Raw genomic sequence first — 18,990 nt, 5'->3', positions numbered from 1 at the left:
TAAGCCGTGTCTGGCCTCTCTGTGCTGTCCTCGTGGCTGTGGGGTTGGGGACACGGGGACATCGCTGACCCTCAGGGTTGTGGCACTGGTTGGAGTCTGACAGGGCTGGAGTTTGATGGAGACCCCTCCTCTCCTCTCCTGGTTGCAGCTCCTTGACATCTCCTTAGATGCTGGGAAGGGATGTCCCAAAAAATGGGTAGGAGTCAGGAAAGCCTTCAACCAGAAGCCTTCCTTGGGGTGTCTGTGGAGGAAGGGTGTCCCAGCCATGGGGTGCACAAGAAAATGGACATTTTGTGATATTCATATGCAGACAGACATGCTGCACCCTCCCCATGGCAGGGGGACATCTCCCATGCCTCCTCCCCAGGTTGCATGAGAAAATGGACATTTTGTGACATTCACATGCAGATATGCACACTGCACCCTCCCCATGGTGAAGGGACATCTCCCATGCCTCCTCCCCAGGTTGCATGAGAAAATGGACATTTTGTGACATTCACATGCAGATATGCACACTGCACCCTCCCCATGGTGAAGGGACATCTCCCATGCCTCCCCCCCAGCCTGTAATTGAGCTGTAACACAGCCAAAGACATAAACAACAAAATGCAAACTGAAGTGCCAAGTAGCACCTCCTTCTTTGTGTTTGAGGACAAACATAATATCCTGCCTCTTAAAATCTAAACTCAAATCTAAACTCAGAGCCCACAGCAGGCCAAGGGCACATGGGGGTGTTAAAGAAGTTCTTGGGGAAACAGGGCAGTATCTCCCTGCAGCCTTTGCAACCCAAAAAGGAAAACGGCTGCACTTCCTCCAGCAGGCAGTGTAAAACTTTCATGACAGATGGCAGGATGTTTATCTGCCTAAACTTAATCAGATTGAAGTGATAGGCTTAGTATAATAGCACAAAAAAGGGGAAGAATTAGGGGTTAAAAAAGAAATTCTCAGTGATCCCTCACAGCCTGAACGTTTGACCAGGGTTTCTAGCATCTTCCATGTGTGTGGATGCTGACAGTACCATACACTTTGGCTGAACCACTACCCAGAGGACAGAAGATGCAAAAACAGACCCAAAAAATTGCACTAAGGTCATTTTCCCAGATGTAGTTTATTTTATTAGAACTTAATTCCCAGCCCCCTTTCCCCTGCTGTCCCCAAGGGGTGCTATGCAGCTCCAGGGCCAGCTGGTAGCTCTGAAAAACAAGTGTTCCAACACTCCAGAAACAGGCAGCATCATTTTGGTGTCCTTCAGTGAGTGGGGTCATCTTCAGCTGTTGGGACTGCTGGAAACAGAGCTGGAATTATCCTGTACCTCCTGCGTGCAGATGCAGAGAGCAGTGACAATGCAGTGGCCAGCACATGCTGCCTGAGAGTATGGATGTATATTAAATATATGTAACACAAACATAATTACATGATTTCCATGGTCCCCTGGAGATCTGGGGCAGGATGAAGCCCAAATAGTCTTGCCCAAAGCCCAAGAGGGTACAGAACTGCTGATATGTTGATTAAAAGGGGATTTTTGCCTCTAAAAGGTGACCCTTGCAGACACCACCATGTGTCAGTGAGGGTGGGCAGAGGACTTGATGGAACAACCCCTAATATTTTAATTTTTTGACCCATTTTGAGCCCCTTCCATGCTCTTGCCAGGTGCAGCATGGGCCAGGTGTTCCCACACATGCTGCAACAGCTGCACTGCAAAACTGACAGGGGGAGAAACGAAGATCCCAGGGGAAGGGCTGCAGTGCCTGGAGGCAGGGAGCAGCTCCTTTTAGAAATCCTTATTCTGATTAGCAAAAAAAGGCAAATCTCATGCCTGTCCTGGCAGCAGGAGGGGGCTGAGCTGGAGCTGAGCTGCAGCAGCAGATTCTCAGCAGGCACGTGGGGCAGGATCAGGCTCAGGGGATGTTCAGTGAGTACAGAATCCTACAATCCCTCAATGGTTTGGGCTGGAAGGGACCTTAAAGCCCATCCCACTCCACCCCTGCCATGGGCAGGGACACCTTCCACTGTCCCAGGCTGCTCCCAGCCCCATCCAACCTGGCCTTGGGCACTTCCAGGAATGAAGCAGCCACAGCTTCTCTGGCAAACTGTGCCAGGGTCTCCCCACCCTCACAGGGAGCAATTTCTTCCCAATATCCAATCTAAACCTGCCCTTTTGAAGCTGTTCCCCCTTGTTCTATCACTACATGCCCTTGTGAAAAGTCCATTTTCAGCTGGAGCTGTGTCTGACTCAGCCCCAACAGCTCAGGGACTGCACATCCAGGGTTTTAATGGGGAAAGGCAGGAAACCCACACCCCCTCCCACACAGGCTGCTCACAAAGCCCCCCACACAGAGGGGAGGCAAAGACCATCAGTCCCATGGCCTTTTCCAGCTTTTCCAGGCAGGGAAAAGCATTTCAGGTCCTGTAAACACCTCTGCCAGTGCTGACCCAACTGAACACAATGACAAACCAGGCCAGATCCAAAGGACAGGGTTTATTCCTGACAGGATGGTGCAGTTATTCCCTAATGTGTTACTGATTCCTGTGCCCCCTCCTGGGGCTGCTCCAGACGGGCTGGTCCTGGCAGAACCACAGCTCCTGCCTTGCCAGGGCACGTGGGGCTGTCCCCTCCCCAGGGCTTTTGTGCCACCTGAGGCACACACAGGAGCTTGGTGGCCTCCATCAGCCCCCAAGGACATCCCCCATTCCACACAAGGACCCCAAAAGGCACAGGACATGGGGGTTAAACAGGTAAATCCATTCAGGAGGGGGTGCCCAGGCTCCCTGTTTCCCACCTCCCCAATGTGAGCAAAGATAAAAAAGGGGGAACAGCCCCCCAGCATCACCCAGAGGAGGCTGAGGCCCCTCACAGGCACCAAGGGCAGGGCAGTCAAGACTTGCCAGAGGACAGCAGGCTTGGTGTTCCCTTGGGTGGGAGGTCAGGAGATCATCTTAGTACCATTATGTGAAATATTTCGGAAGGCAAGTGCCCACCACCCTGAACAAGGCTGGGCTGGGTTCATCCAGGTGAGATGGAGGTGGGAGAGGATGAAGTGGATCCATGGAGGGGCTGCATGTGAGGGCTCATCCCTGCTCCTGCTGGGATTTACATCTCCTGCAGGATGATGTCCACAGCCTCAGCCAGGTTGTTCACATAGGCATCAGGCTTCACCTCGGGGTGGTTTTCATCGGACGGCCTGGAAGGAGACAGAGGGGCACAGCTGAGCAAGGGCAGGACCCCAAACAGCCCCCATGTCCCTGGTCATCCTGCTGCCCACAGAGCCCAGGCAGAGCCAATGGAGCACCTCTGAGGTTCACAGAATTCACAGAATTTCTGGGTTGGAAGAGACCTTCAAGATCATGGAGTCCAGCCCAGCCCCAACCCCTCAACTCAACCCTGGCCCCCAGTGCCACATCCAGGCTTTGTTAAACACACCCAGGGATGGGGACTGCACCACCTCCCCGGGCAGCCATTCCAGAACTTTATCCCCTTTCTGTGAAAAACTTTTTCCTGCTATCCAGCCTGTATTTCCCTTGGGGCTGTGTGCTCTGGTTGTGTCAGTGCTGCTGCAGACAGAGCCCAGCCCCAGCTGAGCACAGGCACCTTTCAGGAGCTGTGAGAGTGATGGGGGCAGCCCTGAGTCTCCTTTTCTCCAGGCTGAGCCCCCCCAGCTCCCTCAGGGGTTCCTCTCAGGGTTTGTGTTCCAGCCCCTCTGGATGTGCTCAGTGTCCCAAGGTCCTGCCCAAGCTGAGGGCCCAGAGCTGGGCACAGCACTCAGGGTGCTCTCACAGTGCCCAGGGCAGAGTGACCTCCCTGCTCCTCTGGCCACTCCATTCCTGACTCACATTCCTCCCTCTTCTGTTTGTTTTTCCCCTTTCTCTCTCCCACACCCAGGTCTTTCCCACATGCCCAGGTGGATCCAATGTCCTTTGTGCAAATGAGCTCGGCAAAACTTTGCAAAACCTCAATGGGAAGAGAATTTCCAATTAGTTAATTAACTAATCCAAGCGAATACACTGCATTTTACATGGCACTTCTTCATCCAGGCCACAGCAGTACCAGGCAGGGATTGCTGTAAGGACACTTCCCTGCAAGCCTGGGACCCTACAAAATTGCAAATAATTATTCTCCCACAGTTTTTATCTAGAAATAGGCAGAGAAAAGAACCTAGAGACACAGAAAGTCTTCACACCACTTCAGTGAAAAGGAAGGTTCTGCCAGGGTTTAATTTTGCAGGACCACCATCCCTTGCAAACCCAGCAGTGCTGGTTTGAAACACCACCAGCGGAAGGTTCAGCCTCACCCTCCACCAAGTCAGCACCCCAAAGCAGAGTAAATTGAAGCCATTTTTTGCCAATACTTAATTAGCAGTGCTGGCCTAATGAGGCACAGCTGCACAATCCCATTTTGCTGATTTAGCAGCACTGCTGCTGAGGAGGGGGCAGATGTGGGAGGCAGAAATTTTCCAAACCTCGTGGTCCTGTTGTGGCTCTTGGGCTGAGAAACCCAACAGCTGCTGAAGGGAAAACATATGTACTTTATACACTTAATGACCTTCCTCTGGGAGAGAGATGGGAGCCCAAATGTCCACCTCCCACCTCTCCTGCTCCCTGGGAAGGGCAAACCTTTATTTAGCACAGCCTCTCTGTGGGGAAGATGCATTTCCCACCGGATGCAGGGGAGGCACAGAGATGATGATTATTATTATTATTAATGATGTGCAGGATTTGGTGAGCACTTGTCTGTACAAGCACCAAATCACTACTTCTGTCCCAGCACTGAAGCTCCCCAGGGCTGTTTCCTTCCTGCTCTTTTCTCAGCCCTGCTCCTCACAAAGGCATTGCCACTTTTGGAAGCCCACAGTGTGTGCTTGAGGCTCTGCTTGCCGCAAAATTGGGCTATGAACTAGGAAAAATGAAATATTTTTGTATTTTCAGCCGATATTCACCTTTCCTTGTGTCACCTGCAAAGCCATGCCCAGCACCAGGCTCCAGGAAACAAACTCTGCGTCTTATTTAAGAAGTGGATGGGTCTTTCTTTAAATATCCCAATTCCATCTTGTTACAGGGCTAGGGAGCAATCAGAATAATTATTATGATTTTTTTTAGGTTTTTCTCAGCTGAAAAAGTGTTTGCTGATGGAGAAAAGCCTTCACACATAAAGCAAGTAAAAATCCAGTGTGTACCCATCCCTTCAGTGGTAATTACTGCTCACTCCTGATTTAACCAAGTGGCTTTGATGAACACAAAAATAACTCTGGGCATACTGTAAAATATCAATTTCTTGTCACTAATCCCTAATTTGAGCGGAGAACTAAATAAAGCAATGAACAAAACATCTCTTTGCATTTTACACCCTGAAAAATGTTCTTTTCCTAGATTACACATTAGGAGAAAATTCTAAGAACTGCTTGAAACGGACGCTTCTACAAGAAATTTTCAATTACACAGCACTCTTTGATCTATTAAAAGGATTTTGTGATTAATATCTGTGCTGACTACACAGAAATCCATCTGTAACTCAGCTGCTAAATGCCAGTCATCAAGGAAAAGTCCTGTACACACTTAATGTGTCCTGTGAAAAGGGGGTGTGTGAATGTATATAAAAATAAATAAATATATATATAAATAAATATATAAATAAATATATAATATATATTTATTATATAGTTATCATATATTTTATATATAAAAATATATTTATAAATATATTATATATAAATATAATACAAATATATAAATATACATTTGTTATATATTTATTATATATTATTTCTATAAATATAAACATTATAAATATATATTACTATATAATATACATATTTATATATTTTATATTAATATAAATATTATATTTATATAATTATATATTTTTTTACCCATTTGCCCAAATACCATGGGATCACATCACGCTCCTGGCTCCACTGAAGTCAATATTAAAACACAATAAATAAAGTTGTCTGAACTCTGCAGGAAAGCAGAGAGCTGGATTAAACACACTTCCCTGGTCTGCTGCCTTTTGCTAGGGCTGTGCGTGGGGCTTTTGTCCCTGTCAGTGCCACCACAATTCCCGTTTCATGTGGCCCCTTCCTTTGTCTCACAGGCATTTTGTGGCTCACAAAACCAGCCAAGGGATGGGTTTGCTCCCCCCTCTGGCTCAGGGCTGCTCTTGTAGCATCCAAAGAAAGGGAACTGCAAGCAATAACCCCCAAACTCTAATGCCAAGAAACAAAGCTCCAAATGCAGCACAACAACTCAGGAGCCCAAGTCTGGGTGCCACAAGTGAGGCAAAAGAGAGAGCAGTGCCATAAAACCTCTGGGCAAACCCAAATGCAGGATGAGCCCTTATTCTGCTGTCCAGAGGGAGCAGAGACCATGTCTCTACACCAGCCTCTTCCCTGGGGAATTTGGGCTTTTTCCTAAGAGAAACACCAGCCACAGGGAGTTTTAAGAAGCCCTGAGGGGAAGCAGAGCCCTGGAGCTCTGCCCTGATGTCCTGGGCATTGCTTGGTGGGTGGACAAGGGCACTGGGTGCAGGTGCAAGCTTGAGTCAACAGCAGATTTTGGTCTCATGGGTCCAGCTCAGCTTCTCTCTCAGTGACAAGAACCCCGTGGAACTGCAGGTCACAGCACTGACAGTGAAGGTTACACCTTTTAATACTTTCTTCTTTCACATTCCAGAAATAAATAATAATAATAATAAAATCTAAAAATATCTTAAATTTGCTAGGTCAGTTGAGGAAGTTAGCATTGAGCTAACTTTAGGACAGACTCCTTCCAATTTTTTTCTCATATGGGGCTCTGGTTACAGAGAAGAGCATAAATCAAAATGACAGAAAATTATATACTGCAGCTGAACATGGAGCTGTCAGCACTGCTGGCCAGTGCACAAACTTGCTTGTGAAAAATCAACTACAGCCTTGGGAAACACTCTCTTCCATAAAGCAGGACTCCTTGCAGTGGCTGAGCACCAGGGCCTGGAAGTGCACAGCATTTCCCAGCCCAAACTGGCCATGGCACTGTGAATGTGACACTCTTGCACTGCCTTTGGTGCCCACCTTGCTGGCAGGGAATGGAGTGGCTTAGCACAGGATGCCTCTGAAAGCCAGGGTGGTCCCTCCTGGTCCTTATGGGCACACAGGGTGATGTCAGGAGAAGAAAAGCCACCCAAAAGGATCAGAGCATAGAGCACATGAACAATATGAGCCATTTTTAACATGATGCAGCTCAGACAGTGGTCCTGTGTCCATCAAATGCTCCTCAGGAGATGCCTGAACATCCTCCTCTCCCAGGGGTTATTTATCACTGTCAGGGCTGCAGCAGCAGCTCTGTGGCCCCTGTGCCCTGAGCCAGACCCTCAGCCCACACTAAACTGGTTAGTTCAGATCAGTGCTGCACCTGGAGACATCAGGGAGCAGCAGAAAATTGGCTCTGCAAATTTAACTCTTCACCTGGGAAGAGAAACTCCAGTTATCAGGGAAACTCCAGTATCAGAGCTGCTGCCTGCCAGAAAGTGATGGCTTCCTCCTGCTGAAGCATGCAACCAAACTGTACAGGGCTGGTTTAAAAAATCAGCTTCTGCAAAAAGAAAAAGGTTCATTTACTGTGTGGGTCAGATTTGCACCGTTCTGACTGGATTCCCTGCCTAGACTCAGCTATCAGGAATGGTCTTGAGTTGTCCCAACTTCTGGGCAATTTTCTGGGATGGCTCACCCAGCTGCAGCTGAGCATCTCTGAGGGATGAAGGGATCTATGCTGGCTTGCCTGGTCCTTTCAGGAGCTACTTGGAGTCTTTGAAGCAAATGCAGAGTAAAGATGACCCCAAACCCCAGTTAGGTTTTGAGTTAATTCTTTTGTTTCCCACAGCAGTTGGGATTCCAGGTGTGGAATGTGGGCTGGAGAGGATTGGATGGCACTGCCACAGGGAATCACTGCTGGAAAGAGAACTGCACCTGCAGAATGTGGGATGGGACTGATTCTCTATGAGCTGGGAGCAAACCATCCCACCAGGAGCTAAGAGGGGATATCTGAGCTCAAGGCCCTCCCAATGCTGTCCTAGGGACCCTCACACTCAGCCTGGAAAAGCCTTCTCAGCACCTCACTCATGCTCTTCTCCAGCAAAACATGGGGAACAAAAAGGAAACAGCTGGGTTACTGCATGGGCAAAATATTTAACAGATAAAAGGCCAAGTGGATGTGATAGATGAGTAACACCATGATTGATTCTCACAATTAATGGACTAATATCATGTACACAGGTTAGGAAAAGTTGTATGGATTTATAGTTATGTTGTACCCCCTCCCATGGTTATCAAGGGCCAGCTGGGGTTGGGACACCAGGGAGGGCTGGCGTGTCACTGGTGACATCTGACCTCCAGTCAGGATCTGAGGAAGAGATCTCCACCACTGGACAGCAAAGAAGTGGTTGAGGGACAGAACTTTGGGAGGGGTTAAAGAGTTAAAAACAGAGAACCTCCATTGTGAGGGGGCTGAGTACATGGCGGGGAAAATCTTTTGCTCTCAGTGCTGTAATTCTTTTTTTAAATTCAGTATTCTGTTGTATTTTTGATAAGGTTTAATAAACCTTCCTGAACTATGCAAAGTGAGTAGCTATTTCTGACATGGAGGTAGCTGACATTGGATAGTCATGGTCACACAAACAGCACTGGGATCCAGCTCAGCCTGCTGAAACCTGCCCGAGAGTGAGAGCAGACAGGCATTGATCAACACCTGGTTGGGATCACAGGTTAAAATTAGCTCTTACACAGCCCTTCAGAAACTGGGGTAGGCAGGAAAACACCAAGCAGGGCCAAAGCAAGGCACCAAAGTGAACATGGAAAAGACAAATGGTCCCACATTGCCGTGCCACAGAGCTGCAGTCATTGGCAAGCCTGATCCCAGCTCTGCACCACTTCTGTCACACAGCAAACCCCATCCCAAATGTCACCCTCTGCTGGACCAAGGCATCTCTGGGTCACCATTCAGACTCCCACCAACAGCACCAATTCCTGCTCCATAAAATGAGATAAAAAAGCCTGAGACCATTTCTCTCAACAGCATATTCTTCAGGGGCTCTTAGCATGGCTGTAAAATATGCAAGACTGGGTTTAACAAGGTTTTCTTGATGAGGAATGCAAACAGACACTGTAACCTTTGCTTTGGTTGCTTTGGAAAGATGCAATAATTAAACTTGGTGCCATGAGTGAAACTCCCTTTTTTTCTTTCTTTTGTGAAACATGCAATTTAATCAGTTTGGCACTGAAAACCCAGATAAATCACAATGACTGACAGGTCCCTGATGGACAGCTGAGGGATGGTTGTAAAGCACATTTCCTGATCATACAATTAAGAGAAAAACCTGCACCAAACTCAGTAACAGCACCCAGGGCTGGAGCAGCTCCCAGAACTCCAGGAAATCCCATACCTGGACCCTCTCATGTCATGGGCAGATCCCTGGGATAGGAAGAGAGGATTTGTGGTTAAAAGACTGGATTTGGAGAGCTCCAAGCAAAGCAAACCTGTGTCAGAGCAAACCAGCATCCTCCACTGCTCCTCTCTTACCTCCCACTAATTGTGTTTAATTGTGACTCATTTAAATTCAAGCATCCACAAACGGGTGGAAATTACAGCCAAACTGTTTGCTAACACCTGAAGGAAGTCTGTGGGCTTGTGACTTAATTGTTCTCATTTCTGTTAAACTGCTGCAGTTTTAACTGAGTAGAATAAACCAGATTAAGTCCAACACTTCTCCACAACATATCAACACGTGGGCAATACTAGGATTGAGGGCATAGGGAGTTATCTTTCTGCATGGTTTACCTGAAAATAAAATTAAAATAAATTGCCAAATGCTAGAAATACCGTGATGCTGGGATGGTTTGTGTTAGAAAGGACCTTAAAGATCATTTCTGCCATGGGCAGGGACACCTTCCACTATCCCAGGCTGCTCCAGCCCTGTCCAACCTGGCCTTGGACATTTCCAGTTCAGGAGCAGCCACAGCTGCTCTGGGCACCCTGTGCCAGGGCCTGCTCACCCTCACAGGGAACAATTCCTTCCCAAAATCCCATCCAACCCTGCCCTCCGCAGTGGGAAGCTGCTCCCCCTCATTCTGTCACTCCATCCCACATCCAAATTCCCTCTCCAGGTCTCCTGCAGCCCCTTTAGGCACTGAAAAGTTGCCATTCCCCAGATTTTTGTTTTTCTGAATTTCAGTACACTTCTTGGAGTGAGCACTTGTACTTTTCAAACGTACAAGTGCTGAAAATTTAATTGGAAGTGTTTAATTGGAATGTTTTAGTTTGTAATCAGCTGGCTGCATGGAGATGCTCTAACCAAAGCTCTCAGATAGACAATTCCAGAAATAACTGCTCAGAAGAGGGTGCTGAGAGCACTGGTAGGGCTAAAGGAGGTGCATGAGGGGTGCCTGGTGTTCCTGCTGCACTCTGCTCTACCAGGTTTCCCACCAGGTCTTTGGAAACTGCCAAGATCTGGTGCAGGACATCACTTTGGGAAACAAGGAACAGGTTGGAAATGGGGATTGTAACCACAGGTTTGAAGAGGTTCAGGGACAGCAAGTGGGACTTTGTCAAAATGAAGAAGTTAAATGAGCAGAGGTGAGAGAACAGATCAGGAGCTGGAGGCTGGCGGGAGCAAAATCCCATGGTTTCACATAAAAACTTGGGATAGAACACAAGTATTTCCCATAGTCCTCTCCACAGGCATGGCATTTACTCGTGGTGATTGCAAGTTAACCCTTGAGGAACCCCAGTTCCTGGCATCTCTGCAGGATTCAGTGCACCCTGCACTCTGAGCACACAGAGCTGAGGAAGCTCTGATGGCAGCTGCTTCCCTCCACCCATCCCTATTTGTTTTCTCTCTCAGGAAACCCAGCACATGTGAACATGCCAGATTAAAAGCTCTGGAGAACAAAAGTCCTGACAGTCTGTGCAGAGGATATATACACATCTACACAGTAAGAAACACAGGCACAAAGGAAGGCAGGGTGGTGATGGGAAGACGTGATGTGAAGTGCTGCTGTTGGGACAGAGGGTACTCCTGCCTAAATGTTCTCATGCCATTACACCAGAGCATGAGATTTTATCAGTGCTGACTTCTTTCCCTTACCTCTAAAACCCCTCATGGAAAGTAAGGCTGGTTTGAACAAATATTTAAACAAGCACAGCACTGGTGTTCCGGCAGCTGGGCAGCAATTTTCCTGTCAGAACTGCACAGCTCTCTCATCTTGCACAGCCAGAGCAGTTCAGCAGGGGCCAGGCATTAAAAGTGTGCATACCAGCACTGTGGTGGAGGAGAGGGAGCAGCACACATGCCTGATCTGTTTTTGGACTGGTTCCCAGCCTGCTAATCCCAAAACAGCTGCACACGTGTCCTGGGAACAGCTGGCAGGGCAGGGAGAGGTGGAACCTGCTGGGCACAGGATGGGGACACCCAGTCAGTCCCTTCTGCCTCAAGGGGCTCTGTCCCTTCTCCTCTGCCCACAATCCAGGGATCCTGTGGGCTCTGGGCGGCTGTGGTCCCATCAAGCCTGAATCCAAAGGTGAAACCATCATTGCTCCAGGCTGGGTGGTGCATGCTGGGTTTGAAGACACAGGTGGAAGGGAGTTACTGCATCAGGAACTGCCATGCTCAGCCCCATGGAAACCACTTCAATCCATCTCACATAGTGATGGAGTGCACTGGCAATATCTGTTCAATGTACTCTGCTAGGCCAACCAGAGCAGCCAGAGGAAACACAAACATCTGAGAGCACAAAATGCTGCTGCTACTGCAGAGCTGAACATTCACCCTCAGCCACCTCAGGCTTCCCATCAGGCTGGCTCAGACCCATTTCACACAGAGCTGTCTGTCCAAAACCAAGATGCTCTGCCCAGGCTGGTCACCTGGACCTCTCCAGGAGCCTCCTGCTCTGGACAGACAGGAAAGGGGAAAGGGGAAAGTACACACAGAACCACAGAATCCCTTAGGCTGAACCTAACCAAGAACCATAGAGTCACTTAGGCTGAAAAGGCCTCTGAGATCACTGAGTCCAACTGTGCCCCCAGCACTGCCAAGGCCAGCACTGCCCTATGTCCCCAAGTAACACATCTACAGGTCCTTTAAATCCCTCCAGGGGTGGGGATTCCACCCCTGCCCTGGGCAGCCACTTCCAAACTCTTTCCATGGAGAAATTCCTGCTGATGCCCAGCCTGGCCCTCCCCTAGCCCAGCCTGAGGCCACTCCCTCTCCTCCTGTCCCTGTCCCCTCCTGGCAGGAGCTGTGCAGAGCCACAAGGTCCCCCCTGAGCCTCCTTTGCTCCAGGCTGAGCCCCTTCTCAGCTCCCTCAGCTGCTCCTCATGGGACTCGTGCTCCAGACCCTTCACCAGCTTCCTTCCCCCTTCTTATTCATCCCATGTTCATCCCAGTTTCTTAGATAACAAGTCTGGATAGGAAATAACCTCTGGAAGAGATGATTCTTTTCCCTACTGACTCTATTTAAACCAGATGACAAGCTCATACCCCAGAGCCAGTTCTTGGACAGCCAGAGCTAGGGTTAGGTGTAAAGAATCTAACTTTTCATAGAATATGGACAAAGTTGAGTGAGATAAATCCAACCCCTTGTTGGAAATGAGCCATGAATGCCAGCCATGAATGCAAGGACCCCCTGGCTGGCCTGGGTGCACGGGGGGACCAGGAGCTCTCAGTGCACATGTGGATGCACCAAGGGCTGCAGAGCAAGCACAGCACAGCTGTTTCCAATAAAAGCAAAGCCTCCCTCTCCCCCTCAAAAGTGAAACAAGCACTTTTGCTTGTTTTCTGAGAAAATCTGAGAATTGCCCCTGCTCTGCCAAACTATCCAGTCTAACAGGGTGTTTGCAAGCACCCTGAGACTCAGCTCTGCCTGCTTGGATTAATTATTGATGACCTGCTTGGCTTTGCCAGATGACCTTACTCAATTCAGTAGAAAATAATTTTAAACGCCCCTGAGAAAGAATTTGGACATAAATATTTGCTTTGTGCATACACACAAACAGATGTGCATCTTAAATGGAGCTGATGCATTAGCTATTAATCAGATTTAATATTACACAGGAGTGAGAAAGATTAATTTCAAGGGTTCAATGTAAAGCTCAGTGGTGCTCAGACATCTTACTCTGTTAGATACTTTTAAAGACCTTAGCCTAAGAGAATATTTCATTGCTTTCCTTCAATATATCACTTACAAAATCCCTGTGAAAGGTGTAAAATGAATGCTGGCTTCCACATTTGCAAAGCATCTCACGGAGATTTAAGTCACAGAACTCTGGCAGATGCAGATTCTAGCAAAAAAAGGAGCTTTGCAGATTATAAAAGAAAGAAGCCTTAATTTAAGGTTTTAAATGCTGTTTGGAGAAGTTTGGCTTAAAAAATCTTAGGCCAGATTGGCACTGATAATGCAACTCTAGAGACAAGACACTCCAAGTTACAGCTTTAAAAGACTGTTTCTCACCAAAGAAGAATTTGAGCTACCCTAAGGAGAATAATATTTGTCTCCAGATGCTGCTCACTAAATCAGCTTTAATTTTAAATGAGAATGAAACTATGAGCTATCTGTGCCACTCCCAGGAAACCCAAGCAGACAGACATGCAGCCAGTTCTGCTTCCAAAGGGCAGGAACAGCCAATTCACACACGTGTGGGGAACCAGCACCACCCTGCTCCAAAACCCTTCTCACGTGGGAAGCCAGAAAAGCACCTACACAGGAAAATTAAGGCAAAATTTATATTTTTGTCTGCAAAACTGTTCGGCCTGGACAAGGCAATGGCATGGGGTCTGTCTGACTTCTTTTCCCAAACTAGATTCCAGATAGGAAAATTGCATCCAACCTCACTCAAGGATGTCAGGAACACTAAATGTGCTCATGCTGAACTGATATAACAAAAGGGAATATGTATTTGGGCTAAACCTCAAGAGTTCTGCCTTGGCTTGGAGTCAGTGCATGATTGATGCCCTCTGGGAGGGCTCAGAGACACCTAAACATGCAGAGCCACCCAAATAACTCAGCCCTGCTCCTCAAAAACTCCTGCCCCTCCTAAAGCAGACACTTTAGTAAAGTTATTCCAAATTATGGCTCATTTGCTTAAGCAACTCTGTAATTGAGATCTTCACAATCTTCTCTTTGGAAGTTTGCATGGCCTGAATGTCTGCCTGCCTTCCCTTCCATGACCACAGTGCCAAGGAAATGAAACTTCATTTGCTTGGGAGATACATTTACCAATATCTGGAAGTGTTCCAGAGGCTTGGAGCAACCTGGGATAGTGGAAGGTGTCCCTGCCCATGGCAGGGGTGGCACTGGGTGGGTTTTAAGGTCCCTTGCAATCTAAACTATTCCACGATTCTATGAAGTGATAGAGATAGCCAGGTTTGCCTTTTGCTTCATTTCACAGATGAAAAAGCCCAGATTTGCTGAGCTGTTGAGCAGGTAATGAAGGGAACTTTGTGCCTGCAGCCTCCAAGATACTGAGTGGGGTCGCTGGGGCGTAAGACCCTCAACCCAGCAGAAAACAACACAGCTCTGTATGGAGCAGCACAGCCAGCCCACACCGGATCCCTTTCATTTTTCACCTGGCAATGGGGACCTTCCCTGCAGAGGAAGGCAGGATGCCCTCAGCAGATGGGGCTCACAATGTGGGAAGCTGCTCACAGGGTGAGGACAGGCCGGGCTCACGGGCCGCACTTTGCCCAGGGATCCCAGGGCTCTGCAGGGAATGTGCAGAGCTGCTGCCCTGGAAACACCAGAGCTGCAGGGATGGCTCTGGGCTCCTCTCCTGCTACTCCTGGCTCCCCTCCACCCCAGCAGGACGCAGGAGGGAGCCTGAGCTGAGGGAAGGCAGCGAGCACATTTTTCAAGGTGTCAAACCACAGCTAGGCTCGTGCTTAAGCATGGATTATGGGAAGTGCACTGAGCTAACAGTGTTAGTGCAGGGATTAAATCCCCACGCTGCTGGCAGCCAGCCCTGGGGCTGGACACAGAGAACAGGCCGAGGGCTGTACCTGCTTCCTTCCAGCTCTGACTTCCAGTGTCCCACTGGCTGTGTGCTCAGTGCAGGCTCAGAGCCAAGCCCTGGCTGAAGCCTTCCAGGAGTTTTGTCAAATACCAAGTCATGTCAACAGGGATTTTGCTGCATGTTGTCAAAGAGAGATAATCCCAAATTCGCAACAACTGAGGGATGAATATTTGGGTTTGGGATGCTTGGTTTCAGTGCAGGGAGTTGCACAGGTTCAGTCTGTGTCCTGTGCTAACTTTCCCATCCTCCAGCATCATTTTCTCTGTCAGTCCCTTCCACCTTCATAAATACAATGGTTAATATTATGGCCACCTCCAAACAGCTTTTGTGGGACTGACTGGGCATTTCCCACAGCAGTTTATTGCTGGCTGTTATCACACAGCAAACCACAGCCTGAAACCACAAAATCATCCAGCAGGCTGAGTTTGTACCACACCTGGCACACCCAGAACAGCACCAGGCACCACTGCTGCTTCCAAACCCTGCCACACTCACCCTCGTAGGGCTGAGGTGGTTTCTGAACCAGCTCTTCCTGAGCTCCAAGACCCAGATCAGCTGTGCAAGGTGTCCAGGAGGGCTGGGAACGAAAGGGGGGCCCAGGGGCTTCTCCACCTCCGGGGCAGCTGGCAAGGCTTTCCCATTTCTTAGGATCAGACTGAACTTGGGACATTTCTTAACCATGAAATCAATAAAAAAGACTCAACAGCTTTAGAACAGAGGAGAAAAAACCCCAAACAAACAAAAGCAGTGGCATGGTAACAGCTTCACCTTCTTGGTATCTGCAGTATTTGCTTTTACCTGAGCATTGTGGTTGAGACCAGTTTCCTCCCTTTGCATCAGCTTCAAGTGAAGGCTGATCCTTTGTAGAATGAACAGCCCATAATACTGGTTTTAGCTGTGCTTCTGTAACCCAACCTGGCCTGAATGAAGTCTATTTACATACCATGCTCAATACCTTTGAGAAAATCTAATACTTAAAATACTTCAAAGGTCTACTTTGTACTGGAGGTGGGACAACCAAGGCTGTGGTGTGCACATATTGCTAAATTCCAAAGGCATTTCAGGGTGGAGATATTTGTCTGTGGTGTTGAAAACAACCCAACAATAAGCCAGTCCCCTTCAAATTGCATTCAAAGCAGCACAGAGCAATCTGTGGAGGGCTGATCAATCCTCTGATGTTTTTTCTCAGTCTAAAATGAAGCAGTGGCTTGGGGGTGTGTGCTATATAAAATATATAAAAATATAATAAAGAATTTTTTGAAACAAACCACCCAAGCCCTTGCGTGGAAAGGGCTTTAGCAGATCATAAAGGAAGAGACCTAATCAAGTAAAACATTAAAGGAAATGCTCTAACTTACAGCACTATACATTAATGCTCAGCAATGTAAAGAGTTGAACTGCCTGTTGCTTTCCCACCATAAATTACTACCTGCAGCTAATGGAAAACCTTCCTCCAGCCCTGTTTATGCACCTCACTCTCATTTCATACACTCACATGGATGGAAAAAACAGCAAGGCAGCCTGGAGTTGTCTGAAGGCCCTGCAAATGGGCATGTCCTGAGAAAGCAATGAACATCTAAAAATACCACATGTGTTTGGTACAAGTTGCTTGAGCAGCTCATCACATATGCAATACTCTGCAGGTTTCATGATTGTTTATATTGAATTTAATAATTAGCTTTAATGTTAAACCATGCTGCCACTCACACACAGCTGTTTCCTCCCCAGGAAAGGACACTTCCTTCTTTTGGGGGGAGGAAAAAATATTCACAGAACCATGGAATGGTTTGGGTTAGAAGGGACCTTAAAGACCATCTAGTTCCATCCCAGAGAAAGGGACAGGTAGCTTAAAGGAGGAAGAAAAATTACCCATCAGAGGGATGCAGAAATGCAAGGTGACATTTGGACCTGGGTTTCACTGCATCTAGGAGATGCTAGTTACACACAAACCCAGAACAACAAGCCAGAGTCCCAACCACTTTCCCAAAGGATTAATTAAGGAATCCTCCTCCCAGCCCCCATTCAGAAAAATCTGGCTGGAAACTAAAAGTACCAGCAACTGTTTACCCCATTAGAGCTGTGCAGTATGAAAGGACAGCCTCCTAGAGCTTCCCACAACTTGGGGCAAGATAAACATCTTTGTTGTACAGCAAGAGCCTCTCCAGTTTTATTGACTGAGACAGAAAGTGCCAGAGAATGGGAGCTGCTGAATCCAGCCTCTGATTAGCAATTAAGCACTTGGAGAGGGGCAAGGCTCTGGGCACAACGTCCTCCCCAGTGATTCATGGAAAACCTTCTCACATAAATTAGCCATCCCTGTGATTTTAGTGCTTGGGTGTGCTCGTGACAAAGGAGCCTCACAGGGCTCTGTGCAGCCATCAGATCTGGCCTTTCCAGCCTGAAAATCTGGGGGAAGGTCCAAGATGGACCTCTGCCCCCCTCACCATGTGTGGACAAGCCCCAGGGTCACAGGGAGCATCCAGGATCCCTTTGGCTGGAACTGCCACCAACACCAAGAATGACATGGGAGACAGGCTGTGCATGGCTCTGTGGAGCTCCCTGAGGCCACAGCAACCTGGCCTAGGGGAAATTGTCCTAGCCCATGGCAGAGGGCTGGAATTAGATGAGATTTAAGGTCCTTTGCAACCCAAACCATTCTGTGGTTCCTTGTGCACCATGGGCTGGGTCCAGCCTCATGCACCCACAGCAATGCTGTGACCTAACCTGGCACATGGAGGAGAGATCAGATCAGGTATTTTCTCTACAAAAGGAGCTACATAAACTCCAAAGGACTTTGCAATCGTATGGTTTGCTCACATCCACAGCTGATGTCCCTAAATGAAATCTGCAAGGAGGCTGGGCTGATGGATCCTCCTGACACAATGTGCCCAAAGAAATTCACAGAACTCATCTGCTGAGGGCTTGGCTTCCCCACACACCTCCTTCCCCCACAAAAAACTACCACTGAAAAGTCCTCCTGGTCCTCGGAGGGAGCGCTGGTTTTTATCAGATGGTAACAATGAGTACATCATGAAATCATTTAATAGTTCTCATTAAATGCTTTGCTGGAGAGCAGCCCTGATTTATGGACACTATGCTGTGGGTATAAATAAAGCTGCAGTTTGCTTGTAACACAGCTGGTCCCGAAAATTAATGTTTTGTTTTCCATAACCTTTGTACTCTCCCCTTCCTCTGCTACTATGGCAAAGCTCAGGGCGTGTAACTCGATCACTCTGGGGAAGAGCAGACACATCCAAGGGCTCTGCCCTGCCTTGGGATGCAGCTTCCCAGGGGCAGCCCTGCTCCCCAGCTCTCCCTTACACGTGGGTGCACCTCCCTGTTTCCAAACACAGCTCCCGGGGGCAGCCCTGCCTCCTGTGCTGGAAGTGCTGCTGGAACAGCCCATCTCCCCGAGCCCAGGTCCAAGAAACGCTGATATATTTAGCACTGCTGCATAACTTTCCATCCTTAGAAGCCCAGTGTTCCTCTTTCTTTCTGTGGCCAGGGAATAGGACAAAAGCCACCCAAACCAGATGTACATCCGTCTCCAGAGCAGAGGAAATGTGAGGCTGCTGTGACACAGGACAGTGGCCAGAGACATTTTTTAATGCTTATATTAACCACGGCACCTAATCCTAAGCAAACACTTCATCAGCTGCACAGTGTTGTTTTTTTTTTTTTTAAAGACTTTTTAGTCCCAGCACAAGTGTTCACAGAGAGTGTGACTGAGCACAGGGAAAACTGCACTTCCAGGCCAGGCAGATGTTGAGGAAGCTTAGGAAAGAGTCATTTTAAACAACGATGGGGAGCAGGGCTTTGCAATCATATGGTTTGCAGCTGGAATTTACAGGCACGATAATTTTATAACCCTCTCCTTGCAGGTTTGAAGCAGTGCAATGTTCTCAGCTGCTGCAGGGACAGGGCTGCAGGCACATCCTCCTGCATCTGACAATTTAACGT

At 48.1% G+C, this 18,990-nt stretch overlaps 1 protein-coding gene across 1 annotated transcript in view; it reads right to left on the bottom strand.

The window, feature by feature from the left end:
• Nucleotides 1–2,464: 2,464 nt before the first annotated feature.
• The window catches only part of LHPP (phospholysine phosphohistidine inorganic pyrophosphate phosphatase), a 72,467-nt gene continuing 55,941 nt past the window's right edge, over nucleotides 2,465–18,990 (bottom strand). The window contains exon 7 of the mRNA XM_074545371.1: nucleotides 2,465–3,182. Coding sequence (XP_074401472.1) covers nucleotides 3,092–3,182 — 91 coding nt within the window. The 3' untranslated portion in view covers nucleotides 2,465–3,091. The remainder of the gene's footprint in view (nucleotides 3,183–18,990) is intronic.

The sequence above is a fragment of the Zonotrichia albicollis genome, chromosome 7 (genome assembly GCF_047830755.1).
Source record: "Zonotrichia albicollis isolate bZonAlb1 chromosome 7, bZonAlb1.hap1, whole genome shotgun sequence".
NCBI lineage: Eukaryota > Metazoa > Chordata > Aves > Passeriformes > Passerellidae > Zonotrichia > Zonotrichia albicollis.
The sequence above is the reverse complement of the archived record's forward strand: the minus strand, read 5'-3'. Positions and strand labels throughout refer to the sequence as shown.